Genomic DNA, 27,592 nt, shown 5'->3' with positions numbered 1-27,592 from the left:
TAATTTGCTGCGTGTACCCCACCTCTAAGAGAAAACAAAGTTAAGTGTGGCCAGGTGGGAAGCCATGGTTGAGGGAAAGCACGGTGCAGGACTGATATCCTGCAGCTCCCAGTAACCCAGAGGCCTGAATCAGCCCCATCCTCTTTGTGGCCCATCGGCTCTGGCCCCATCTCATGGCCAGATCCGCAAGTAGGTTCCAGTAGAGCAGACCGAGAAGAGGGGAAAGACTCGCTCTCTGAAGGCCACTCGGAAGGTGTAGATGTGCCTCATGTCCTCCGCAGCATAGAAAGATACCGCTCCAGCCTCTAAATCCAGGGCGACCCGAACCCGGGCCAGCCGCCCCCCGGGGCTCAGCGAGGTGCGCTCAGGGGATGTCACGGCCCAGTACTGCCCCCCGTTGAGCTGAAGGGCCCAGACGCCCTCTTCGGGGGTGAAGGGAGTGAGCCCTTTCCTCCGGACACTCTCCCGGGCCACCCCGAAGGCCCAGCCGTCTGCCGAGCCCACCTCCACCTCCCAGTGGTGACGGCCAGAAGAGAATCCACGGGAGGCCAACACTCGAGTATTTGTGTCAAAGCGCCGGGGGTTGGGGGGCAGATCCTGGGGTCGGGGGCCCAAGCGGACGCTCTTGAGATCCAGGGAGAGGATGAGGCGGGGATTGGCTGTGTCAGGATCCAATGTCAATTCCACTTCGGGGGAGGAGGAAAAGGAGAAAAGGCATCAGTGGGTTGAGCTCCCTGACCCCAGGCGGGATGCCCCCCCTCCTCTCAGACAAGCTCTATCTCTCTCTTCTCTTGCTAAATCTGACTTCAAAAAAAAATCCCTTTTCCATTAGGAAGCTTTCCAGGATTCCTACATCCCACCAGACCCTGATCATTCTTTTTTATCCTGTGTTCTACGTTTAAAAAAAAAAAAAAAAAAAAGTCAGTGTTAAGTGTATGCCCTGTATCCCCCATCATACCAGGAGCTCTCCAAGGGCAGGGACCATGTTTCTTCCTTTCTTCTGTCTCTCCCCCCCAATGTGCCTGGTACAGGGATCTATCTGTACAGGGCGGGCGGGAATGGGGGGGAAAGAGGCACAGCAGGGTCAGTACATGTTGTAGACTGACAGACCTCCCCAAAGTAAAGTATCCAGAGACCCAGGCCATAGTGCTGCTCCCTCCCCCTGGGAGAAGTGCCAACGGTACAGGTTACCCCACAGGCCACTGAGCACATGCCTCATTGCCTTTGGGGTAGTCCCACCTGAATAATGGAAAAGGCAGAGAAAAAATAGACATGTCTATAGGAAAAATCCCATACAACCCACAAAAAAAAAAAAAAAAAAAAAAAAAAAAAAAAAAGGCAAAAGTAATAGAATGTCAGAGCTGGAAAGGACCTTAGGAATTATGTGGTCCAGGCTCCTCATTCTACAGAGGAGAAGATGGAGGCCCTGGGAAAGGGGAAGTGACTTGCCCATGGTCACTTAGCTAGGGACAGAGAAGGGAAGAGAGACCAGGTCTTCAGGCTCCTGGTTTGGGGCTCTCTGCCCTACACCACACATCACCCCCCTCGGAAATAGATGGCATGATGATGCCAGAGAGAGGCAGAGACTGGGAGATAGATTACAGAGATGGGGAGAATTGCTTTGTTTGACATCTTTACTGCTAACAACATTTACCTTTCTCCTCTTTTTCCAGTTCTCCCCGAAGATCCTCTGAAAGGAGGAGGAACATAAATAGCAAGAATGAATGCTCTAGTTTAGTTAACGAGCCAACATTCATCCAAGCAATATTTTATTAAATCTACTCTCAGACCAGGCACTGGGCTAGGCAGGGCTGGGAGGGAAGGAAGGAAGGAAACAAGCATGTATTAGGCTCCTACTGGGTGCCAGGCACTGTGCTAAGCATTTTGCCTGGGAGGTGGTTATATTATTATCACCATTTTAGAGTAGAGGAAACTGAGACAACAAGGATTAAGCGACTTTCCCCGGGTCACAGAGCTAATAAAAATCTGAAGCCACATTTGAACTCTGGTCTCAAAGCACTCTATATACTGTGTAACCTAACTGCAGCTCCCTCAAGGAGTTTAAAATGCCCTCCTGCCCTGCGCCCTGCCTTATTCCAGTGCCTGTGACCCACTCCAAGACCTCCCCTACACGTGCATCCTTCTAACGGAAGAGCCTCTGATAAGACAGATGAGATATCCTCCTAGCATGGCCCTGTTACTGTTTATACCTTCCTCTTTTTGCCCTGCCCTCTCACCAGGCCCCCACCAGCCCCACCACGGGGTAAGACCTTCAAAACTTAGGCCCAGTGCCTTTCCCAGAGCAAGCACTTAATGAACGCTTTTGGATGAATCAGCTGAGAAAGCTGGACCAAGAATGCCCCTTGCCCCTCCTGGCAGAATCTCATCAGACACATTTTAGCCCCTGCTTTCCTACACACAGTATCTGGATTCCAACCCTCCCAGCTACCCATCCCCAACAAAACCCATCACCTTTGAACTTCTTTAGCAGTCCCTTCAAAACAAAGGTCTTGAGTGAAATATTCCAAACTTTACTCTTCATCTCAGAAGACACAGAGGCTGGTTTGGGGCCAGGCACGTTGTCACACCTTGGAGAAAAGAACAGAGAGGATGTCACTGGCACCAACTACCTCCCTCTCCCTGGTCTTTTTTTCCCCCTTTTGGTCTCTGGGAAATAAAGCGACGAGACCATCTGGTAGTGAGAAAGGGGGCACTAAAGAACTTCCTAGTATGGCTCTTGCCTTTTAGTCCACAGGAACCCCTACGATAAATTCTCCCCTACCCCTCTCCTAACATTATGCCCATTCCTTGAAAATCTCCAGATCTGCTCCTTCCACTTCCAGAAAGCTTTGACTAAGTAGTCTTTTTTCACTCCATTCCTTCCACTTATACAGGTAATCAAGGGAGGACTCCCTGGGGAACCATAGAGCAAATGCCTAGAGTCTTTGGAGGGAAGGAAGCGTACACAGTTCAAAAGTTGTTAGTACAGAAGAGAACCACTGCTCCAGAACTCTGTGCACCATGGCCAGGCATAACAAAGATTTACTCAACTCTTCTTAGGGAAAATCACCTAGTTTTTCCTCCCCATGGTGGTAGATATGAAAAAAGGTGATCAAAGAAGGGTTTTCAAAAAATGCAAGGAGTTATAAGTTTACTTACCTGCCTAATGTGTTCTTGAACTCCTAAACAGAAATAATGAAGAAAATAATCAACATTGAACATGTCTCTTTCTCCAGATAAAGAAAATTCAGATTAGGCTGCAAAGAAATAATCATTTCTTCTTTCCCTCTAAATTTTTGTTACTGTCTATCCCCTTGGAGATCTCAATTTCCCCTACTTTGTAAAGAAAAGTTTTCTATTCCAGGTTTCTGGGCCCTAACATGGGCCACATTTTCTGCCTTGGGGTCTCCTCCTACTCATGCAGTGGCATTTTCTTAGCCTTCCCCCCACTTTCCTATCTGAATCCTACCCATTCCTTAAAGCCCAATTCAGTCCTGCTCCTCTGATGTTTTCCATGAATACCCTTTCTCCTCTGAATTGTTAAGGAACTTTTTTTATCACACATTTGGTACTTTGTTGCCCACTGCCTTGTATTATTATCTTTTTTTTTAATGTTTATTATTTTATCCCCAACAAGATTGTATATACAACCTCAGTCTAGAACCATATTTTAAATTTCTCTGTATTTCTGTATCACTACAAGATATCTACCACAAGAGTGATCCCCTTCATGTTAGTTGTTTTGCTCTGTTGATTTGATTTTCAGTCCTGTCTGACTCCATCTAGGGTTTTCCTGGCAAAGATTCTGAAGTGGTTGACCACTGCCTGTTCAAGCTCATTTTATAGATGAGAAAGTTGAGATAAACAGGATTAAGCGATTTTCTCAGGAACACACAGCTAGTAAGAGTCTCTGAGGCCAGATTTGAACTCAGAGACAAGTTTTCCTGACTCCAAGCTCTATCCACCTCACCAACTAGCTGCCTGCTCTTTGATTACTCCATCTTTAACCTATATTTGTGTCTTGTGGGGACATAGCTGTTTGCATACTGTCTCCCTCAGGAGACTGAGTTCCTATAAAACAATGCATACCCTTTGATCTAGTAATACCACTACTAGGTCTGTATCCCAAAGAGATTCTTTAAAAGGAGGAGAAAGGACCTGCTTATACAAAAATATTTATAGCTGCTCTTTTTGTGGCAACAAAGAATTGGAAATTAAAGAGACATCCATCAATTGGGGAATGGCTGAACAAATTGTGATATGTGATGGTGATGGAATACTATTGTGCTTTAAGGAATGATGAACAGGATGATTTCAGAAAGGGTTGGAAAGACCTGCATGAACTGATGCAGAGTGAAATAAGAAGAATCAGGAGAAGATTGTACACAGTAACTGCAACATTGTGGAATAATCAACTGTGATAGATTTAGCTACTGTCAGCTATATTATGATCCAGGACAATTCTGAGGAACTTATGACAAAGGATGCTATCTACATCCAAAGAAAGAACCAATGGAGTCAGAATGCAGATGAAAGCAGAAGATTTTTCAATTGTTTTTTGGGGTTTGGGTTTTATAAGATTACTACTTGCAAAAATGAGCAATATAGAAATATATTTTGCATGATAATATATGTATAACCCAGATAGAATCACCTGCCAGCACCAGGAAGGGGAAGGAAGAAAGAAAATAAGCTGGATCATATAACTTAGGAAAACTTGTATGGAAATTTGTTATTATAGTAACTGATAAAAAAATAAAAATTAAAAAAAATAGACTATGAGTTCCTTGAGAGCGGGACTGGTATGCAACAGAGGCTAAAATGCTAGCACAAAGTTTTGTAGGTACCAGATTCTTAATCAACTAAATAGAAACTACAGGAATCTTTAGGAAGAACATGAAGCCTTCCCAACCATTGCCATAAATTCCTTACCCTTTAATGAATGCTATTTATTACCCATAGCATCAGAAAACTGGGGAGGAAGGTAATAACAGGAAAGTTATGATGTTTCTTAAACTAGGACCAAGGAGACAAAAGGTAACAGTGAAAAAAGTTTAGGATTTAGAATCAGGGAATGAGGGTTTCAATCTTGGTCCTGCTACTTGCTTGTATGACCTTGGATAAGTCATTTCTCTTCTTAAGGTCTCAGTTTTTTCACCTATAAAACAGGGACCTCTGAGGTCCCATTCTGCTCAATTCTATGAACCATCTCTCCTAGCCAAGGAATAAAATCAAATCCCTATCACTGAAGATTTTGGAGAAAAGAATAATCAGCCATCTGTAGGATGGTTTAATCAGTCGACTCATAATAATGGAGCATTGTTATTAATAATGAGTTAAGGTACTAATATAAAATGAAATAATCACATACATGTAATATAAATAAATATAAGTAATATAAAAGGAACCATAGTCCTTGCCTTTAAGGAGCTTAAAACTAGACTAGGGAGCCAACTCTCAATCCCAGAGCTCTTTAAATCTCACTGTCCTTAAAAATAGGCAGCTAGAGGGGGCAGCTGGGTGACTCAGTGGATTGAAAGCCAGGTCTAGAGACAGGAGGTCCTAGGTTCAAATCTGACCTCAGACACTTCCTAGCTATATGACCCTGGGCAAGTCACTTAACCCCCATTGCCTAGCCCTTAGTGATCTCCTGCTTTAGAACCAATACACAGGATTGATTCTAAGATGGAAGGTAAGGGTTAAAAAAAAAAATAGGTAGGAACAGCTAATCAGGCCTAGAGATGGGAGGACTCTGGTTCAAACTTGACCTCAGACACTTTCTAACTGTGACCCTGGACAAGTCCCTTAACCCTAACTGCCTAGTCCTTATCATTCTTCTTAGAACTGATATTGGTATTGATTCTAAAATAGAAGTTAAAAGATTTTTTTTAATAATTTTTTTTAATCCTTACCTTCCATCTTAGAATCAATACTGTGTATTGGTTCCAAGGCAGAAAAGCAGCAAGCACTAGGCAATGGGGGTTAATTGACTTGCCCAGGGTCACACAATTAGGAAATGTCTGAGGCCAAATTTGAACTCAAAATCTCCCATCTCTAGGCCTGACTCTCCATCCACTGAGCCACCTAGCTGCCCCCTTAATTTTTTTAAAAAAGAGATAGGCAGAAAAGGACTCAGGGCATACACCTGGCCTTGGAGCCCAGATTTTATGAAACCAAGTCCAGTTCTAGTCCCACAAAACAACAGCAAAGGAGTCAGAAGGCCACTAAGTTGCTACCTGAATTAAGACAGAATGTTATCAGAGTGTGAAGGAGAGGAGACCATTTAGAGATTCTGCCACAGGGAAGCAGGAGATGATTTCTCCAGGTCCCTTCTAACTCCAGGATTCTAGGATTTTAATAAAATCAGACTCTAGTGTCCCATCCCTCTAATATCATCTGCTTGCTCTATCCCACCCAATGGAAGTCATCAGCATAAGATAAATGGATCACATCCCACCAGTACTTTCCATCTTTAGCCTTCAACAATCTGATAGCTGCCACTGTGAGCACTGGAGCCCAGCTCACCTGCAGGAAGTCCAGGTCAGGTTTGTGGGAGGTCTCTTCCATCTCGGTGGTGAGTTTGGACAGCAGGGAGATCTCACTGGCAAGTTGGTTCAAGTTCTCAGTTTGCCTCTGGGTCACTTCCCTGGCCAGCTCTTCCAGGCGCCCCACCAGCCGGCTTTCTTGCTCCATCAGGAAGGCCCTCAATGCTTGAAACTCTGCCCCTACCTTCTCCCGCTCCACAGTCACTTGCTTCTGCCCAAGGAGAAATCGAGTGAGAATAAGTTAAGAGAAAAGATTCTCTAAACAGGGTATTGAGCAGCCCATTAAGGACAAACATACACTCCTAACTCCCAGCCACACAGATCTCTACACCAGAATAGGCACCCAGGCGCATAAACATATCCATATTTGCTGAGCTTGCTCTTTTCCTGTATACTCTCACAGGCACATTCCCATCTATAATACAAACATACTCCTTCCTCTTGGTTACCAATTCCTTTCTATACACACATCATTCATTTTGAGATTATATATCCATAAAAATCACATTCTAAATTTTTTTTATTCTCTCACTCTAAATAAATCATCTCTTATTCAATTTATTAGTATCAAAAAACAAGAACAGAAGGGGGCAGCTAGGTGGCTCAATGGATAAAGAGCCAGGCCTTGAGATGGGAGGGCCTGGGTTCAAATATGGCCTCAGACACTTCCTAGCTATGTGACCTTGGGCAAGTCACTTAACTGGCACTGCCAAGTCCTCACCACTCTCCTGCCTTAGAATCAATATTGATTCTAAGACGGAAAGTAAGGATTTAAAAAAAGCAAACAAAAAAGAATTGAACTTATACATCTATAATGGGATCTGGGAATCTGGATTTCAGCAAGCTGATAATTCTCAATATGTTGTATTGGACAGAAGGTCTCAGGACATCAAACCTCAAAGGTCTGTGGACTAGCACGAAGGGGAAGAGGAGGAAATCTTTGGGTTTTCCAGTCTTCTTCCTCCCAGGATTCCTGTTTCTTCCCCAAAGATAAAATAATCCCCATCCTTATGGAAAGAAAGCCTCTATCAGACAGTCTTTTGTCTATCACACAAGTTTGCTGGAAAACGTACCCAGACTTGCAGTTGTCCAACTCCTCATTCCATATCTAAACAAGTATTGTACTTTAAAGTGATCTCCTTTTCTTTGGGATTACACTCTTATCTCAACTATGCTGCCATTATTCAAAAATCTTTTTTGGGACTCCTAGAGTTGCTCATCTTTAAAGTAACTTTAGAAACCATACTAAAAAAAATTCAGTCTATTTTATAGTTAGACATATCTAAAGCAGAGGTATCAAATTCCCAGCCTGGCACTTACCCACAAAACTTGATTAAAATATAATTGAGAACTATTTAACAAAATAAATTAAAAATACAGTATAGAATAGATAATGTTAATGTGTGGTTTTCTAGGTCAGACCTGTGGAAATCTGTTTCCATTTGAGTTTGATACCACATTAGTCTAGAGAGTGTAATGAATGGGTAAAAGGGCCTTAGGCTAGTAATAAAACTAGAAGGAAGAAGGTGCTAGTTGTAAAAGGTTGGAGTGAGCTGTACCCGGGCTGAGCTTGAAACTGTCTATAATTGTATAACCCAGGTTAACTGAGTATTAAGTGAAACTCTCACTGCTAGACACCAGGCTCCTTTTAAGATGTCAGGTTTCTAGCCCCTTTCCTGCTGAGGAAGTAGCTTCCTATTGGTGTATCGTAGATTGACAGGAAGTGAATGTTGAACTTCCTGCCCTTCATCAATGGAGTTTATACCTGCTGAAACTGATCAGAACCTTTCCTGTTGACTGTCCCTACTTGGCCTTAGATGGTAGGCAAAAACCACAAAGTTCTCAGGTTAAGGCTAAGGGCTTTATTGATAACAGGAGTAATGGGAATGAGGCAGTGGAAAGAGGATTAGGAAGTACTGAGAATTAACGGTGAAAGATTTATTTGACTCAGGTTGCTAATAGGTCTTGTCTGGATGCTCTTCTGTTGACCCAGGGCAGGTAGCCCTGGGTCAGAGTGTGAATAAAGTTGATCTTTGGCTAAAGGTTTGCCAGTAGTGCTGATAGTATTGATAAGTTGTTTTGTAGAATTGGTTTAACCCTATCCTAGGCCTACAAGTACCCATGTTCCCACTCCCACCTCCCAGGGCCCCAGGGGGTATGGGGTAAGCGAGAGGTTAGGGGAGAAGTCAGGAAAGAACAGTACCCAGCCCTGGGTCTCTAGGGCTTTATATACTCTTGGCCCAACTGGCAGTTGGTGTGTGCCCTGTGGCTCATGCCACAGTCAACATTCCAACCAGGGCAACTGACAGGTTGCCCCAAGCCAACATGGTAATGTTCACAATCCTATATTACAAGATGCCCATTTGTCTTTTGGAAATTTGCACCTTGCAACATTTCCAGATTCCTATGTTACTAAACTACATTAAAGAATCCTACACTTACACTAAAACTAAACTAAAACTATTCCCCTTAATCCCTTCAAGTGTTTCCAAAACAATAAAAGGTTCTAACTCCTATTCTTAAGTTATTTCTATTCTAAGCTAAGCTAAGACTGGTTATAGGGAAGAGTAAAGGAAAGAAATGAGGATTACATTTTACAAAAATTTGAACAGAAAGGAAAAAACAAGATTAAACACAAATCATCAACAGAACAGTTTTGAACCATGACTTTAGCTAAAATATAAATCTAAGTAATGAACTCTTAACTATGAAATTTCCTGTCTTCATGAACTAACAACAAAATGTAACAACTAAAGAAAGTTTCCTCTAGCAACTTTCTAAAAAAAAAAAACAACAAATACAAACTTTCTAAGTGTTAGTATGTTATGATGTTAATACACTTATGCCTATGTTAGATAGTGTTAGTAAGAATAAGTAAACTTAATATTAGCTAAATGCCTTTTAGTTAAACTAAAGATTTAAACTATGTACAGTATTTTACAAAGAAAAATTTATGACCCTAATCTATCTTTTCAAAGCTAACTATTCTCTCCCTGTGTGTTAGTACAAACTATCCCTAAGGGTTAGTAAACAAACCTATACATATATGCGTTCTTTAAATTGAAATGTCAGATGGTTTTGAGCAGAAGGTGTCTCAACCAAAGTAAGAGAAAACTCTAAGCCAGGGGTCGGCAATGTATGGCTCTCAAGCCATATCTGGTTCTTTTGAGGGCCAGATATGGCTCTTTCTGCAGGAGCCATAAAGTCAAATTTTTTCAGGAGCTGTTACAGGAGCGCACACTGTGAGCACTGTACGGCTCTCATGAAATTACATTTTTAAAAATGTGGCATTTATGGCTCTCATGGCCAAAAAGGTTGCCGATTCCTGCTCTAAGTTATGGCAAACAAACCCTTCACTCTTATGTGTGAACTATCATTTACATATGTACATGTGAAGTTTTGAAAATGTTCTATGTGCTGACAATTTGACCTAACCATGTGGTAAAGTGTTACATACTTACTTCTGTAGAAATCTTCTGCTACCACCATGTGCTATTGGAATGGAATTCTAAGGTGTTTTGGTTGCAGTGAGGATTCTGTGGGTATGTAAGATGTGCTCTGCAAACCTGTGGGTCCAACGCTGATCAGATGAACTCCTCTTCATAGCACTGTTGTATAAGTCACACTGGTTGTGTAGTCAGGTCAAAGTTGTCGTTGTAATCCTCAACGTTGATGTCCTTGTGACAATCCGCAAAGTCAGTAGTGTCTCCATTGTGATGTTTGATGTTACCACACGTACTTATCAACTTGAACTGGAACCATTGTGCAGTTGTGTTGATTTGTGTTGCAACAAACTTTGTGTGTCCATAAACTCTTTTTTTTTTTTTTAAACCCTTGTACTTCGGTGTATTGTCTCATAGGTGGAAGAGTGGTAAGGGTGGGCAATGGGGGTCAAGTGACTTGCCCAGGGTCACACAGCTGGGAAGTGGCTGAGGCCAGGTTTGAACCTAGGACCTCCTGTCTCTAGGCCTGACTCTCACTCCACTGAGCTACCCAGCTGCCCCACTGTCCATAAACTCTTGATCAATTTTTCGTCTTTTCTTGATGCAATTAAACAGTCAATTAAGGTCCATTATGATGTTATTTATGATTTAATCAATTAGTCACTGATGTCACTTTCTAGATCTTGAATTGATTGAAGTTCTGATACTGTTTCTTCTTCCGTAATTGATTCTTCTTCTCTACTGTGATAGTTTATGAATGTTTTTTCTGGGTGATTGTAATTGGATGCTAAATAATTATTTTGATGGTGATGTAACATTTTGCTGCTTCCTGACTCTTGTATTGATCTGGGCTCATGTGTAAACTGCTGGAAAGCTATAATATGATCTTTTGGCTGCATTTTTGAGATGTTTTTGTTTCTTGGTTGGTTTGTTGGTGCTAATTGGTCTTCGTGCTGTATTGTGACTGGGTCTTGATGTTGAGACATATTTTTAGCTGGCTTGACATGGGTGACATGGAACCACAGATCCCTCCCCTTAATTTTGATTGCACTCAGGGTTGTTAGGATTATTTGTGATGGTCCAAGCCACTTAGGTTCTAACACAGACTTCCTATTAAAGTTTCTTATATATACGTAATCTCCAGGTTGGAAGCTGTGTAAATTGAAATCAAAAGATACTCTTTGCTCTATTAGAGCCAACCTGTGAAATTGATCTAGGCATTCTTTGAGCAACTTAATGTACTCATAGAGTTTGCATTCCATTCCCAGATGTGATAGGTTATGGATGCTTTGAGGTGATTTTCCATGGTAAGGTGCATGTCCATATAACATCTCAGAGGGTGATAAATGAGTAATGCTATTGGGCTGGCATCTAAGATAGAATAATGCCGAAGGTAATGCATCTGGCCATTTCAAGTGTGATTCAGCACAAATTTTAGCCACTAGGGTCTTCAAAGATCTATTCATGCATTCAATCTGTCTGCTCAATTGAGGTCTACACACAGAATGTAGATGTTGTTTTATCCCTAGGGATTCATATATGCTGGTTAAAATACGATGTGTGAAGTGTGAACCACTGTCAGACGCAATATGTAGTGGAACAGAGAACCTTGGAATTAGCTTCTTTAGCAAAACCTTCACTACAAAAGCTGATATACTGTATATAGCTGGAAAAGCTTCTGACCACTTTGTTAATCGATAAACGATTACTAATGCATACCTGTAGCCCTGACACCTTGGCATGGTTATGTAATCAATTCATATGCACTCAAAGGGTGTATAGGCTAATGGTTTGCCTCCTAAGCTATGCACTTTGGTAATAGCTTGGTTATACTGCATACAAATTCTACACCTCTGACTAACTCTCATTGCAACTTCGTATATCCCTTTTGCGTTCCAATACCTGAGGATACAGTCTGCCAGACCCAGACTCCCATAATGCCCCTTTTGATATAAAGCATTGCAAAAAGTATAATACAAGGACCTAGGCAACATGGGTTTTCCATTTGCTCCCAGCCAAACTCCATTAGCTAAGTATGCACCATGATGTTTTTTCCAATCCTTCACTTCCTTTGGTGAATAGTGTAAGAGGAGAGACTAGATATTTTAGGTATGGTGGCCAGAAATCGATTAACTCAATTTCAAAATAAAATAGACCCAAGTCAAGATGACTTTTATGGTGGTTTATTTACAATTAGGAAGGTTGAAGGTAGGGAAATTGAGAGAGAGAAACTCTAGCCTGGGCCAGAGGCCAGAACCAGGTAGGAATTTAGAGGCCCCAGCAGAGGGGGCACAGAGGTTTATTAAACAAGGCTTCTAGCCACAAGGCTTCCTCTAAGAAGAGAGGCCTCCCCCTAAGAAGAGAGGCTAGAGCCTCCAGAAATGCCAAGGGAAGAGGAGAGTCAGCCTAACTTACCCATGTGACAATTCCACCTCCAATTTCAAGTGGACAAATGGCAGCCTCGATACTGCCCAAAGGGCAGTCCCTTGTTTTTGATTTGTCACTTACTGTCAAGTGTGGGTCACAGACCTCCCCCTCCCTACTTAATTCTAAGTTGGGTGGGGTGACATTATTTCTGGTGGCTAGAGTCTACACAAATGAATGAGGGTGAGCTAATTCCATTCACACAATAGGCATTTTTCAGATCAACTTCATCCACCAAAGACAAGTTCAGGACTGAAATTGGTCCATACCTTGCCCCAAATTTGGCTGTAATGTCTGCTCTTCTGTTCCCTGATTCTGCTGGCCCTCATAGTTTGCTATGGCTTTTGCAATGAATTACTGAAACTTGGGACAGTAACTGGAGTGCTTGTAATAGCTCGTTTATTAAACTGCCATACGCTATTTGCTTGCCATTTGAAGTTATGAAGCCTCTGTTTTTCCAGAGTTCCCTGGAATGATGTACCACTCCAAAGCATATTTCGAGCCTGTATAGATGTTGACTCTTTTATTTTTGGCTAATTGGAGAGCACGAATCAAACCCAATAACTCTTCCCCTTGAGCACTCATGGTAAATGGAAGGGATGAGTACCAAAGGGTTTCAGTGGCTGTCACTACTACTGCACCAGTAAATCTCTGATTGTCTACTAAGTAAGATGACCCATCTGTAAAGAGTGTCAAATCGGGATCAATCATGGGTATTTTGTAAATGGAATTAACTCTAGCCAATTCATAGTCAAAACTCTACTCATCCTAGGCATAGAAATGATGTAATCCTCACCTCCCTTAATGGGGAGGGGAGATGAGTTACCCACATGTGACAATAAGTAACAAATCAAGAACTAGGGACTGCCCTTTGGGCAGTCCAAAATCAGTGTAGAGACTGCCATTTGTCCACTTGAATTAGAGGTGGTATAGTTAGGACTTAAATAAAATGTTCTGACTCTTTCTACTAGACCAAGGTGACCCAAAAAAATGTCATCCAACTTGGTCACTTCCCTTATTGACTGGAATTGACCATGAAGATCTTTTAGTTTCACCTGAACTGGGATCATGAAGTACTTTAAGGTCTATTGTTCAGTATGAAATGAGTGAGGCTGGGACTTAATTTTTAGAATCCATTAGGTGGAATAGAAATTACAAAGCTATGCAACTAATGAAAATATTCTGGCACCAAAAATACATTCTACTGAATTTCCAAAAGAGGAATTAAAACAATGTTTTGGCACAATGGAAGTATCACTAGAATCAATTGTATATTCTCCCAAAGTGACTCCTTTGAATAAAGTAGCAAAAACTCAGGAACAAAGATGATGAAAATTTTTTTTAAATCACACATTAGCTCCATACACTCATAAATTTACTATCTTTTCTAACCATGAACTCCTGCATCCCCTTCCTATTCTACTACTCAGTTTCTGAAAAACCCACATGCTCTTATTCATACATCTATATGCATTTATTAAATAAATGAATAATAAGCATTTATTAAAATGTGTCAGGTACAGTGCTAGCCATAGGGTATACAAACAGAAAAGCAAAATAATCCCTTCTCCCAAGGAACTTACATTCTCTCAAGAAAATAAGGACATGGGTGAGAGAGGGAACAAAGTACCTGGTACCAGGCACTGGTATCTGGGGAAAGATCAGAAAATGCCTTAGGTGGGAAGAAAGTTCTACATATTCCACTCTTCCATATTTTGGAATGGGCCTACAAGGCTGTGCCAATTTTCTTACTCATATTTGTCCCTTACTCCAAAGAAGGGAAGAAGGAAATGCTCCTGGATTTTGCCTGAGTGGTTGATCTGTATAAAGGAAAAATGGATAGAGATAAACTATCCTATATTTTCTATCAGCCCTGGTACTTAAATGAATAGCTACTTCATTAACCTAGGGCAGATAGAAAATATGTGTTGTCAACTGGGTTTTTTGGGAACCCCAAGTTTGCCCCTGTCCCCTGAGAACTCACCCTGAGTTAAGTCCCAGCCTCACCCATTTCAGACTGAACAATAGATCTTAAAGTACATGATGATCCCAGTTCAGGTGGAACTAATAGACCTAATTAAATGCTAAGTACCCTTTTGCCTTGGTAGTTTCTCCCATAATATCAGTCCTCTCCCACGAAGCCCAGCCCTGCCTGGGCCCTTCCCTTTTGTATCCATAGAAAAGCATCAGCCTCTCCTTGATTATCCTGTCTTGGACTTCTCATTTCCTTGTAGCCATGGTAATGCCAATCAATCATATTTCTCCATCCTTAGTTCCCCAAATGGTGTATGTTTCCCAAGTTCTATTGTTCTTAGGAGAATTTTCTGGCACATTTATTCTTCCCAGAGATACTGTCCCCAGAGCCCCAGGTTTTGACTCTGTGTAATTTGTGGCATTTGGCTCTGTGATAGTGGCACAGATTATTGAACCTCTCTTTCCTGATTAAAGACTTGGTTTTTATGACTACGTTAGTAGCTCCTTGTTTTTCCAAGTTGACAGTATCTAAGTATCAAATGCCTGGAAACGATAAAGAAGAATCTGGGGCTTCAAGGGGCAGGCAGGGTCCTACAGTTAAGCATATTAATATCCTCTGCCTGTCATTTTATTAGCTTCAGATTTCATCATATTTTGCTTTTCACCTTAATTTCCATCAAAATCTTTTTAATCTTTTATTGATTGTTATTTGTCCTTCGTCTTGAAGAAGACTAATGATATCATAGGATGATGTCTAGACTAGTTTGTAAAATAGATTTAAATGAAACAGAGTTGGGATGGAACTAAAATCTGACCTCTACCAAATTTCCCTCCCAAAACTATGATATCACACCTCAAAAGGAATTTAGGAGCAGCATACCCCACCCCACCCCCAGGCAAAAACAAAACAAAACCAAAAAAATGGGGTAAAATAATTTTTCAGCCCAAAAAACCTTAGAAGGCCAATACTAAAGATTTAGTGCACTGGGGTTGTAGGGGAGCCCAAAGCAGCACCCTGACATAGGCCCCACCAAGGCAAAAGGCCTGGGATCAGCTAAATTTGTAACAGACAGTAAAGGAGGCTGGTGCTTGTGAAACAAAGTTGCACAAAGTCATCAGCCTCACACTCTCTTCATCAGGGGAAGTCTTCACATGTTGGGGTAGATATCCCCTAATTCAATGACAGGTTTTGAAGCCTGTCAGTTACTCTTAAAGTGGTTTAGCCCATCTGTCAAGATGATTTGATGTGGGTGTATGGGGTGCCCAGGAAGGACTAGCTGAGCCCTTTTAGGACTACTCACCCACACTTTTGGTGAGTAGCCTTTTACCTAACTCTCACCTGTGGGTCCAAGAAATTATAGCATGTACATCAGCCACACTCCAGTATTAATTGAGGAACTGACTTAACCAAAGCCATATAGCTAACTAGTTGCATTACAGCTGAGGGAGATGGAGGAGAAAGTGTTAGAAAGTAAATCATATACAGCACCCTCCCCAAGATGAACCAAGGGATCAAGTAGAGTCCTTTCAGAATGAGATTCCACAAAGAAACATAGGAGGCATTGAATTTTAGAGATGGGGGAAAGCTTAGATCATCTCTAAAGTAACTAGAACTGTTAGAATGTCATAATAGGAATAGAATTTAATATTTTATAAGGTAAGTGACCACTGACAATCACGTAACTGCTAAGTGCCCTAAGGCAACTTTATGATCTTCAATTAAATAGGAATTACAGGTAAGATTTGTTAGAGGAAGATTCCACACCAGGAATTTCCCACACCCTGATGAAATCACAAAAATCAAAGACCAAAGGCAGAAGAAGGGTGGACTTTTGAATTGATAAAAATACTTCTCCAGCAGCAAAAGGTAGAAAGCGAACTCCCAAATTGAAAAGTAATCTAGGTTCTCAAAATTTATTGACCTCCAATTCTCCTCAGTCTCCCCATTATTTGTTCACGTGCCTGCTTCAAATAGTAGAGAGTACACATATATGTGAAGAGAAACAGACAGAGACAGACACAGGGAGAAGGGGGTCTGAGGAGGGGGGGGGGGAGAGAGAATGCTTCCTGTGTTCATGCACCCATATCTATCTAAAACATCTCGAAGACAGACAGACAGACACACACACACACACACACACACACACACACACACACACACACACACACACACACACACANACACACACACACACACACACACACACACACACACACACACACACACAAACTCTCCTCTTTCCTATAATTCTCCTTTAGAAATACATATCTACCCCATCCCACCCCCCATTCAAAATCTATACAGGGTACTCCAAGAGTCTTAAAGCAGTTCACCAAGACTTTTGGGACACCCTGCATATACATTTTCTCCTTTTTTACCCACAAGCTGCACCTGTTCTTATTCCACATACACCCTTTTGGGCTTCACAGTCAAACTAGTTACTCAGACTCTGGTGTTCAATATAAGGTACCTCCCTAGCCTCCACCTCCTCACCAGGAGCTCCCGGCTCTCCTTCTCCTCCATGGACTTAAAATCTTCAAACTCCTCCAATTCCTTCTTCAGGGCACCTAGCCGGGACTCCAACATCTCCTGGAGGGGAGAAACAACAAATGAATTCACTGACTTTGGGTGGGGGAGAAAAAAATTTAGAACATCCCAACTTTTCCACCAGGCCTAATTCTCAGGATATAGGGTTGCTTCCGTTCAATGAAGAAAAGGCAAAAATAACCTTCAGGGACTGGAGGAATATGTGAGAAGACTGGCTTATGTCTATAATAAGATTTGAACTGCACACACAGTCCCATCTAAACCAGAAATATCTCTCCCACAGGCCTACAACAACCTTACTCTCACCAGACTTCCCCTATTTACCTGGGCACACATTCAGAATCACAGAACTACTAAGAGTTGGCAGGGACCTCAGTGACCACTTAATATAACTCGTACCAAAAAGGAATAACCACCATAATATACTTGACTAGTAAACGTAACCTAATAATATGTTTGGGCAGCTAAGTGGCAAAGTGGAAAACACTGGTTCAAAATTCACTTAAAAATTTAATAGATGGGTAACACTGAGCAACACATTTGCCTCAGTTTTGTCTGCTGTAAAATGGAGAAAATAATGGTAACTACCTGACAAGGTTATTGTGAGAATCAAATTAAATAATATTTTTAAAGTGCCAGCCTGGCACAATTCCCTTTCCTGATCACCCAGTATGAAGAATCTGTTAGATGGAATCTACCACCCTCAGGGTAGTACATTCTACTTTCAGACAGATTTAATTGTTAAGTTTTTCCTAATTTTCAAGCTTATCACTCTGTTCTTGGTTCAGTCCTCTGAGGATTGTCTCCAAAAGGCCACAGCTAAAATATAAAAAATACCCAGAATGTAAGGGGAAAAAATGGAGGTGGGGTAAGAAGGGAGAGAGAGCTAACTTTTAAAACATGAACAAGAGGCAACTGGTAAAATACAATTGTGGGAGAAGGGAGAAAATATTTTGTTCTAAGAGGCCCTGGTTAGAAGGTGCAATCAGAATATGAGGGTAGAGCAAATATGAATTTATAACGTAGGGTTTTTTTTTATCGAATTGGAATATTAGTAATTCCTTAGATTTGGGGTTCTTAACTTTTTTTTTGTCAAGGAGCCTTTTGGCAACCTGGTAAAGTCTATGGATAGCTTCTTATAATGTTTTTAAATGCAAATATGAGATAACAAAGGAAACCATTTATACTGAAATGGTTATTTAATTTTTAAAAAAAAAAAAGGTTCCAAACCCCACAGCAAATCTGTGAGCTAGAACCCACAGCTAAAGTTCAGTCGGATCCTACACTTTACATCATGGACTAAGACTTTCCACAGGGGTTTTCCTGGGAAGGGTAATGGAGTGGTTTTTTCTTCCCTTCTCTGTAGGATCCTATTGTCAGGCAGTCAGAGGTTAAGTGACTTGCCCAAAATCAACACAGCTAGAAGGATGGATCTGAACTCAGGTCTTCCAGACTCCAGGCCCAGTGCTCTAATCATTGAGCCACAGCTGCTTCTAGGTATATAAATAATAATATTCTCATTCCACTGAGGAGGAAACTGAGGCTCAGGGTTGGTGACTTGTCCCTCATAGCAATACTCAGGTCCTACTGGAGATACTACATGCCCAAATCTTTAACCACTACAGCACAGTGCCTCTAAAATAGTACAGGCAAAATATGCCACTTAAAGATGGACAAAGTATTGTGTACCTCACAAGAGCCTTGTGAGGATGGTTACTGCAAGTATTATTACTTTTATTGAAGCTGAGAGATCCCACATTCACCTAGGTCTGTGTTCATGGAACACCAGTGAGGAGGATTTAAGTGAGCACTTCTCCTTAGTAAGAATTGAGGAAGGAAAGCTTTCCTCTAACTGGGGACTCCTCCTGCCTTGTCTAGGCAGCTTGTCACCCCTAAGTGGAAGGAGAATTAGCTTGTAGCAAGTTGTGGTTAGCTGAGAGGTCTCCAAATTCCTTCCAGTCCTCACATATTCCACGTCTTCTCTCCACTCCCCACCCCCATAACCAAGGGAGGCAAGAAGGAAAGAACCTGGCTAACTGTGGTTTTAACAGATAATCACAAAAAGATAGGAGTTCCAAGGGTGACAGAGCATTTTACCAGAAAGGTAAGGAATGAAGGACCGGCCTTCATTTCTGCGCTCATCTCATTCAGTCTAACAGGGGCCTGATCCTACCTCAGCCGTGGTTCTTACAAGCCCTGCCTGCTTAGAGATTGCCCCACACTGATCCCCAAGCCTTCGCCACCCAGGACTGGGGCAGCTTGACAAAGTTCATCGCCTTAAACAGGAAGATGACACACTAGGGATGAGGGAGAAGGAAGTGGAAGAGCAGGGCACCAGGGGGCGAGTACCGCAGGACGGACTGCCATAGCTGGGGAGCCCACCGAGGGGAATCCGGAGCATAATCAATCAGCAAGCGTTTATTAAGCGCCTCCTGTATGCTATGCCCAGGGGATATGAAGAAGAGCAAAAGAGAGTCCAAGCTCTCAAGATGATACCAATCTAATAGGGGAGAGGGCATGCTAACAACTATGTGCAAATATGAGATACGTACAAGGATAAGCAAAATCCACGCAGGATAGATGGCCGAGGGTGGGGATGTGACTGTAAGAACGGAAATTTTCGGGGGAGACGCACAGGGAGAAGGCAAGAAGCGGGGAGATGGAGAGAAGGATTAGGAACTGGGAACAAAAACGAGAAGAGGGGCGAGGGGCGAGGGGGACCACTGCGGGGCCCGGGAGCCCGGACTGCAGGTAGCCGGCCACCACCACGAGGAGTCGCTCAATGCCAAGCGCGGGCGGGCGGCGCGCGGGCGCGACAGGGTCCCCCTCACCTTGGCCTCCTGCACCGCCTCATCCAGCGGCAACACGGCGTGGGCGCGGTGCTCTCGGGCGCGGTCGCAAACCACGCAGATGGCCCTCCCGTCATCCTGGCAGTAGAGCTTCAGGGGCTCCCCATGTTGGACGCAGCCAGACACCAGGCTCCCCGCGCCCTCCCCGTCTCCATCCCCAGACGGGGAGAGACTGTATCTGCGGAGCAGACTGGCCACCCCCGCCAGCTGGCGATTGGGGCGGAGCTGGCTCGGCCGTGCGGGTTCCCGGCACTGAGGGCAGGGCAGGGCGCGGGGTGCAGGCGACACCGGGATCCCTGGGCGCTCCCAGCAGCGGGCGATGCAGGAGCGGCAGAAGCTGTGGCCACACTCGATGGACACAGGGTCCTGGAAGAGCTCTAGGCAGATGGAGCACGTAGCCTCCCCGTGCAGCTCGGCCGCCAGGGCCAAAGCCTCTGCGCCGGCACTAGGGCCAGACCTCGGCCCCACCGCAGCCATCGGGTTCGGCGGCTCCAGCTGCCGCCGCCGCCGTCGCCGCAACACCCCCAGTTCTGGGCTGCTACGTTCAGCCAGCAGCGGATCCGCGAGGGCCGGGAGACTGACTGAGGGGGTGGGGCTCTTGGGAAGGGGCGTGGTCTGAGGCCCAGCCCAAGGGGGCGTGGCGTGGGGGGGACCAAGATGGAGGGTCCCGTGAAAAAGGAACGAGTTGAAAAGTTCTCGACCCTCTGGTGATGGTGACTGTACTTGATAGACAGAGCCTGGGGTGCCTGGATGTTCTGCAGTTGTGCAAAGGCTCAAGGCACTTGCACCCCGCTAAAACCCTTTCCCCCATCTCAAAAAGTGCAACCTCTGACAGCTGTAATTACGCCCCTTCTTCTCTCCGCCCTTCACCAGCCCTCCCCATAAACAGGCTCTTTAGACAGTTTGGGGAGTATCTGTACCCCTTGTTGTCTATCACTACCCCAACCTCCAAGTCTCTGGAACAGCTTTCGATTCTTTCTCTTTGGGTCTCAGTCTCAATCTCAAACAATTAATAAACATTTATTAAGCTCCCACTATATGCCAGGCTCTGGTAAGTAAACACTACGTATACAACAGATAAAAGACAACCCCTGGCCTCTAGGAGCTTACAATCAATGTGGAAGACAACATGTAAACAAATAAGTACAAAACAAGCTATCTCCTAACCTAGATGAATAGGAAATAATTAACAGAAGAAAGGTACTAGAATTCAAAGGAGTTGGAGAAGGCTTCCAGTAAAAGATATTTTAGTTGTGATTAAAGGAAGCCATCCTGTCTCTGTCTCTCTCTCTCCTTCCTCTTTCCCCCTCCTCGTTTTTCCTAGCTATCCCAATTTGACCTGCCCAACTGGAAGAAACAGCCCTGAGCAGGTGGAAAAGCAACGTCCAAGATCTGATGTGTATCACTCCCTCTGTGGGGAGGAGGGGAGACTCCCGATAAGCACCCTAACCCATTCCTCTCTTCCCCATGCTGCCAACTCCAGCTTCAGCCTGGCCCCATATCCATGATCAGGCCTAATGGAGCCAGGACATGAGCCTGACAATCTGAGGTGTTGAGTTTCCCAAGAGTTAGACCTTGCCCAGACTCCTCTACAGTACTAAATATAGGACCCCTGACTCAAATCTCTAGCAACCCTTTAAATGTCTTGCTTTAAATAGATCATTTGTAATATGCAAGGTCCATCCTAGAGAAGAGATGGGGAAATACAGTTCCCCTCTTTATAGAGGTGGAGACTATGATTGTAGAATAAACCATTCAATCAGGCAATTCTGTTGGCTGGTTGGCTTTGCAGAACTTAATTTGAATTTATTTTTAAACTTTGTTACACTGTAAGACTCAATGGCTAAGGGCAAGATGTAGTCAGAATCAGAAATAAAGGTAATTTTAAAATAAAAGATATAAATGAAAAGAATACTTTTTAAAACACAAAAAAATAGATAACTTGGTTTAAACAGACTTCCTGTTGTTTCTCTTTCCTTTTCATCTTCGTGTCCATGCAGTCCAGAAAGCTAGTTCTCAGTCCATTCACTATTTCTATATTTCAAGTTTTTAGTTAGTTTTTGTTTTCCTTTCTGTGTTTGGAAAATTTCCCTTCCTGTCTCAACTTAATTCCCACCACACTTTATGGCTGTCTCTGCCTCTTATATGTCTGTCTCTTCCTCTCCTGGCCTCCTCTCTCCCATCTTAATCCTTTTGCTCTCTTTTTTTCTGGTTCATTGGCCTTCTTACTGTTCCTAGAATAGCACACTTTTCCCTTTCTACTCTTTCTCTTTTCACTGGCCATCCCCCATTCCTGGAATACTTTCCCTCCTCACCTCTGCAACCTGGCTTCTCTGGCTTCCTTAAAGACTCAGCTCAAATCCCAACTTCTACGAAAAGCTTTTCCTAGTTGCTGCCTACTGCTAATGCCTTCTCTCTGAGATTACCTTCTATTTATAATGTATATGTGTAGAAATTTACATATGTATATAAATATATTTATATATACATACATATACACAATATATACCTTCATTGTATTAATTTTGTATATGTTATATGAGCTCCTTAAAGAGCTGAGATGATATTTTCTCTTGTATTTATACCTTCAGTACTTAGCACAGAGCCTGGTATATAGTAAATGTTTGTTGACTTAAGTTTGTTACATCTCAGATTGTCCCAAAAGAGATAATTTCTTCCATTCTCTACTGAATATTGAATCAAAAGTCTCATTCTTTAAGCTTTCTGGAAATCTTCATTGGCTTATGGTCCCACTGTCTCTTTTCCTTTTCTTTTTTTTTAAACCCTTATCTTCTGTCTTAGAATCAATACTTTCCTTTGGTTCCAAGGCAAAGGGCTGGTAAGGGCTAGGCAATGGGGGTTAAGTGACTTGCCAGGATCACACAACTGGGAAGTGTCTGAGGCCAGATTTGAACCAGGACTTCCTGTCTCCTAGGCCTGGCTCTCAATCCACTGGGCTACCCAGCTGCCCCTCCTCTTATTTGAGTGAAGTAGGAGCTGTTTTCAGTCATCAGCTCACAGGTCAACTTAAATAACACATGTAGTAACCTCACCCCAAACCAAGTCATAGTTCAAGGACCCCCACTAATGTGTTTACTTTTCTAATCAGCCATAGGACTTAGTTCTAAGCAATATAAAAGCATTTTCATGAAATTCCATAACAATAAAAGTAAAAAAAAATATCATTCCACAGACCCTCCAGATCTCTTTCTAAAAATTATGCCCAACTTCAGTTGGAAGAGTACATATTTATAGGAATCAATCTAGGACATGAATACATAGGGAAAAGGTGAGGCTAGGATACTGTAAATTTGGAATTGGGAAGATGCCATTTAAAAGTATGTTATATATTTCCTATGGACATGTGAGGGACTTTGAAACTACATTTTCCCATGATTCCTCATGGCAAACAGGAAGTATGATGATGTAAGAGAGGGGTTAAATCTCCTGGGTGAGGAGGAAGTTGCTCTCTTAGCTAGCAGGCACAGGACGATTTGAAAGGTAAAAATGGCAGAGGCAGTTTGAATTCTTATAGGCGCATGGTCTGATGATTTTATCTCTATCAGCATGGCTTTAGTTAAAATACTAATTTCTATATTTATATCAGTTTTTATTAATTTCAATCGTAACAATAATGGCAACCACACAGTCAAAATTCGAATTCTCAATTTTCTAGATAGCCTAAGAAGAAGCCATGCGGCTCTGGGACCCAGAGTCTCAGAAACAATCTTTTCCCCCTCCCAGTCCTCTCTTAATTTTCCCCAGCCTAGAGGCTGTTTTATGGGGAAGAGAGACAATGGTTTTAATTGCTGCTGGGTTGCGAATTATTTTGCTCAATGCCCCGGGCCTGGTGGCCCTTGCTGGCACTGATGGACTGCGGGAGCCCAGCCAATATCATCTCGCCACTGATCTCCTTAAGTCCTGACCTGGTCTCCCTTCCTGCCGAACCTCGAGCCTGCCAGTCCCCCAGTACCTGTGATCTCCACTGCTTTTCCTGACTCCCCAGTGCAGACCATTTCTGTGGATCTGGAATCCTGAGATTTCCGAGAAGCAACCCCGCCCCCCACTTGCCAAACGCCGCCGTTCAGCTCCAGCTGCTGCTCAAGATTTGGTATTGCCACCCCCCACTCCCTTGGTAATGGCCTGCATTCTAGCCCTCCACGTGTTTCTCTAAAGACCTAATTTAGGCACCCCCTCACCCCCACAAGCTCAAATGTGGTATTTTCTACAAAACTGACCTAAGCTTTTCTCTAGCCCCAAGCCCATGTGGACCTAGCGTCTGAACCTTGAACTAGCGTTTACCCTTAATTGGGCCGCATGGCCTATTCACCCCATACCTGCTCAGAACTTTGAACTTTAAAAAACCCCTTAAACTCAGCAGAACTCAATCAAAAGAACCTTAAATTGAACCAGGGGTGGACTTTTAAACCTCAGAATTGAATGAGTTTTATTTCTGTTTTAAAGAGACTGTATCTTACTGTATTTTGCTAATTAGTTTTGTAAATTAATCTTGCTTATTTCATTGATTTTCCTGTTGCACTGAATCATTTAAAGTTAATGAAGTTTGTGGCTGCTAGATTAATTCTGTTTGTGATTTTATTGTAACTCCCAAATAATGAGAAAAATCTATTAGAACTGGTAAGAGGTTTTGACCAGCTTGTTAATCTGATACTCACATTATATTTCCTACACATTTTTAAAGTTGTAAATTGCCTTGTGTATACTGGAGTTATAGAGCACATGTCTTTTAAAATTTATTCTGTCTTGGTAATTGTATAGAACCTGGGAAGTTTCCATGCCTTGAGAATTAACTTGTAATTTTACAAGAGATCTTTTTAACTTTTACTCTAGATCCTAGAGAATTGTTTTCTTGTAGGATAAGCTTTTATATATTTTATTATAAGAGAAATTATTGTCTTAAATGGGTAGAAGCATAAAATTTCCTACCCGGGATTGTTTTTTAAAACAGGAAGCCAAGGAGCTCCTGTATATTCTTATCTGAGGATAATTTAGACCAGAAGGTTTCCTTTTTTTAAATATCAGATTTTGCTATGGAAGCAATAACAGAATTTGTGAGAAACTCTTAGCCAAGATTTAAAAGTTGTAACAAGTATATGATTTTTAAACATCATTGTTTATTGTTTTAAAATGTGCTATTGGAAATTATGGTACTCTATTTGAATGTGCATTGTGAATCTGCTATTTGTAAGATCCATTTTCTCTCACAGAAAATCTCATTTTTGGGTAACAAAACCCTTCTAGTTCTAAGCTATATATATTTATTTATTTTTAAAACTTTTTTTTATGAGAGCAATTGATTTTTCCTTTTTCTCATCTTGTACTGGAAGTACATATATAATCATTATTTATCCTTTTTCTGATTCTACAGCGATATAAGCTTAATGCAAATACCTGAGCCTATAGGACTGTGATTAAATGCCTTTCTGTCTGATTCTACGAAAAGGGAACATGAGAGCTGTTAATAGTGCTAAGAAAGCACATGGTCAGAGACTTGACTAAAAAATCTGCAGGACTGCAGAGTTCTATTTGAGTCCTGGAGTCCCAGTCTTTTCTAAAACTTTAGAGGACATGGGTCCCCTCAACTTAAATTCCTAGGCCAGCACCTAAGATTGGTTATTTATTTGGCTCACTTCCCTGAAAAGCTGATGGCAAATCAGATCAGAGAGAGACATTTCTGAGTGGGTAATAGCTAACTGCTTAAATCCCTTTCATTGGGCCTTGTTTCAAAAACCTGTTATAAGTTTATTTTCCTTACATTTTTTGCACATTTTACATTTCATTCACAAGTTAAATTTTTCTTCTTTTTTCTTGAATTTTATTCTTTGTATTTATTTTAATTAAAGCCATGCTGATAGAGATAAAATCATCAGACCATGCGCCTATAAGAATTCAAACTGCCTCTGCCATTTTTACCTTTCAAATCGTCCTGTGCCTGCTAGCTAAGAGAGCAACTTCCTCCTCACCCAGGAGATTTAACCCCTCTCTTACATCATCATACTTCCTGTTTGCCATGAGGAAACATGGGAAATGTAGTTTCAAAGTCCCTCACATGTCCATAGGAAATATATAACATACTTTTAAATGGCATCTTCCTAATTCCAAATTTACAATTCCCCCTGAGATCCAACAAAAAAAAGGTTGGCCCTTTTTTCTTCAGTGGATCTGTAAACATAGACAACTTCTAATTTTCAGGAATTTGGGGATAAAAGAAATAGATAAACGAATGGATAAAATTAGCCGCATTGACAAAACCAATTTGGGGGCAGTCCCCTATTGGCATAACATGTACAATTAAAACAATATATTCAACTTAATTTCAACTCCCCATAATTTCAATTAACTGCACCCCAAAGTTCAAATTTTGGTCTTCCTGGTACAGTGAAGGCTTTTCAGGCATCATCATGGTGTCTTCACCAAACAGGTTCGTCGTCTAGATTCTGGGGAGATGGCAAGATCCTTATCCTGAAATTATTCTCAAAAGAATTTAAACTTTACATTATAGATTATAAAACATACATTTCCTTCTAAGAATTATACAATACTCTCATGGAAACATGCACAAAGAAAACATCTGTGGTCAAGTCTCATACATGGAAGGATTAGCCAGGCCTTCAACACTGGTGTTTTTTAGCAACATCATTCTTCTTTCTGATGGGCTTGCTGATGAAATAAGCATCGCAGCTCCAATCCAGTTGGACTTCAGCTGTTAAGCAATAATTTTGAAATGCCATATTAAGCAAACTCTTTTCATCTGCCCCCTCCCTGCCCATCTCTATTCCAAGGGAATACAACTTCTCTATTAGCCAAATCTTTCAGTTTCTCACTGGACCTCAGTTATAGTCAGTTGTGTTAACCTGAGTTACCCTATTCACTCATCCAGTGGTGGATGCTATGGTTAGCAAGCTTTTCCCTAAAAAGATTACAGATCTTCTAACCAGTTCTTTCAGCTAATAATAAAGCTCTTTCCCTAAGTCATGTAAGTGTTAAAATTAATGGTTTGGCTACCTGTGTGCAAATTATATATCTTTTATTTATAAAAGAGGTAAAAGTAGAGAAATACAAAAGAATAGAAAAAGACATTAACCTACCTAACTAAATATCGTTCCAGTGCTTGGCTCAGCCAGGACTTGTTAATCTTCGATCAGAATCAAACTATCTCCAGAAGACAGGAAGGGAAAACCAGCTATCCACTCCCCCAAGACAATGACTGAAGCTGAAGGTGACTCCTGAGGCCTACTTTCTTCTTTGAGCCAACCTTCTTCTTGAAGCCAACTTCCCTCTTGGAAACTCTCTTCTTGGAGTTCACTCTCTACTCGAATCCTTCACCAGATTCCTTCTCCAGCCTCCCTCCTCAGGGATTTTCATGGCTTTTATGGTGGTTTCCTGTCCCTGCCCCTTTTCATGGGGGCCAATCACAGTTTCCAAATTGTCTCAATCCTCATCTTTGGAACCACACCTTTCTGAGTGTGTGAACTCTTAAATTTCTGGCTTGTTCTCACCTAGCATCAAGTAAGGTGTGAACTCACTCAATCAGTGATGGGCAAACTACAACCCTGCAGAGGGCCAGATGTGTGTGTAAATAGAATTAGCCAGATCCCATTAATAGTCAAAAATCTACTCAACCCAGGCATGCTAATGATGTCACTCCCACCTCCCTTAGTTACCCACACGTGACAATAAGTAACAAATCAAGAATAAGGGACTGCCCTTTGGGCAGTCCAAATCAATGTAGAAACTGCCATTTGTCCATTTGAATTAGAGGTGGACCACAGGAAGTGATGAAAGACA

At 42.1% G+C, this 27,592-nt stretch overlaps 1 protein-coding gene across 2 annotated transcripts; it reads right to left on the bottom strand.

The window, feature by feature from the left end:
- Positions 1-171: 171 nt before the first annotated feature.
- Positions 172-20,260, bottom strand: TRIM7 (tripartite motif containing 7). Of its 2 annotated transcripts, XM_044673557.1 has the most exons (8): positions 19,766-20,260; positions 16,881-16,976; positions 6,526-6,756; positions 3,160-3,182; positions 2,473-2,588; positions 1,655-1,690; positions 959-1,039; positions 172-686 (listed from the first exon to the last, which is right to left on the bottom strand). In XM_044673557.1, the coding sequence occupies exons 1-8, from the start codon at positions 20,258-20,260 to the stop codon at positions 172-174; spliced, it is 1,593 nt and encodes a 530-aa protein (XP_044529492.1). The 2 variants fall into 2 exon arrangements, with proteins under 2 accessions (XP_044529492.1, XP_044529493.1); XM_044673558.1 differs by lacking the exon at positions 959-1,039.
- Between the last annotated feature and the right edge of the window lie 7,332 nt (positions 20,261-27,592).

This window comes from Gracilinanus agilis, chromosome 4 (genome assembly GCF_016433145.1).
Source record: "Gracilinanus agilis isolate LMUSP501 chromosome 4, AgileGrace, whole genome shotgun sequence".
NCBI lineage: Eukaryota > Metazoa > Chordata > Mammalia > Didelphimorphia > Didelphidae > Gracilinanus > Gracilinanus agilis.
Note: the sequence above shows the minus strand (reverse complement) of the source record. Positions and strands in the feature narration are given on the sequence as shown.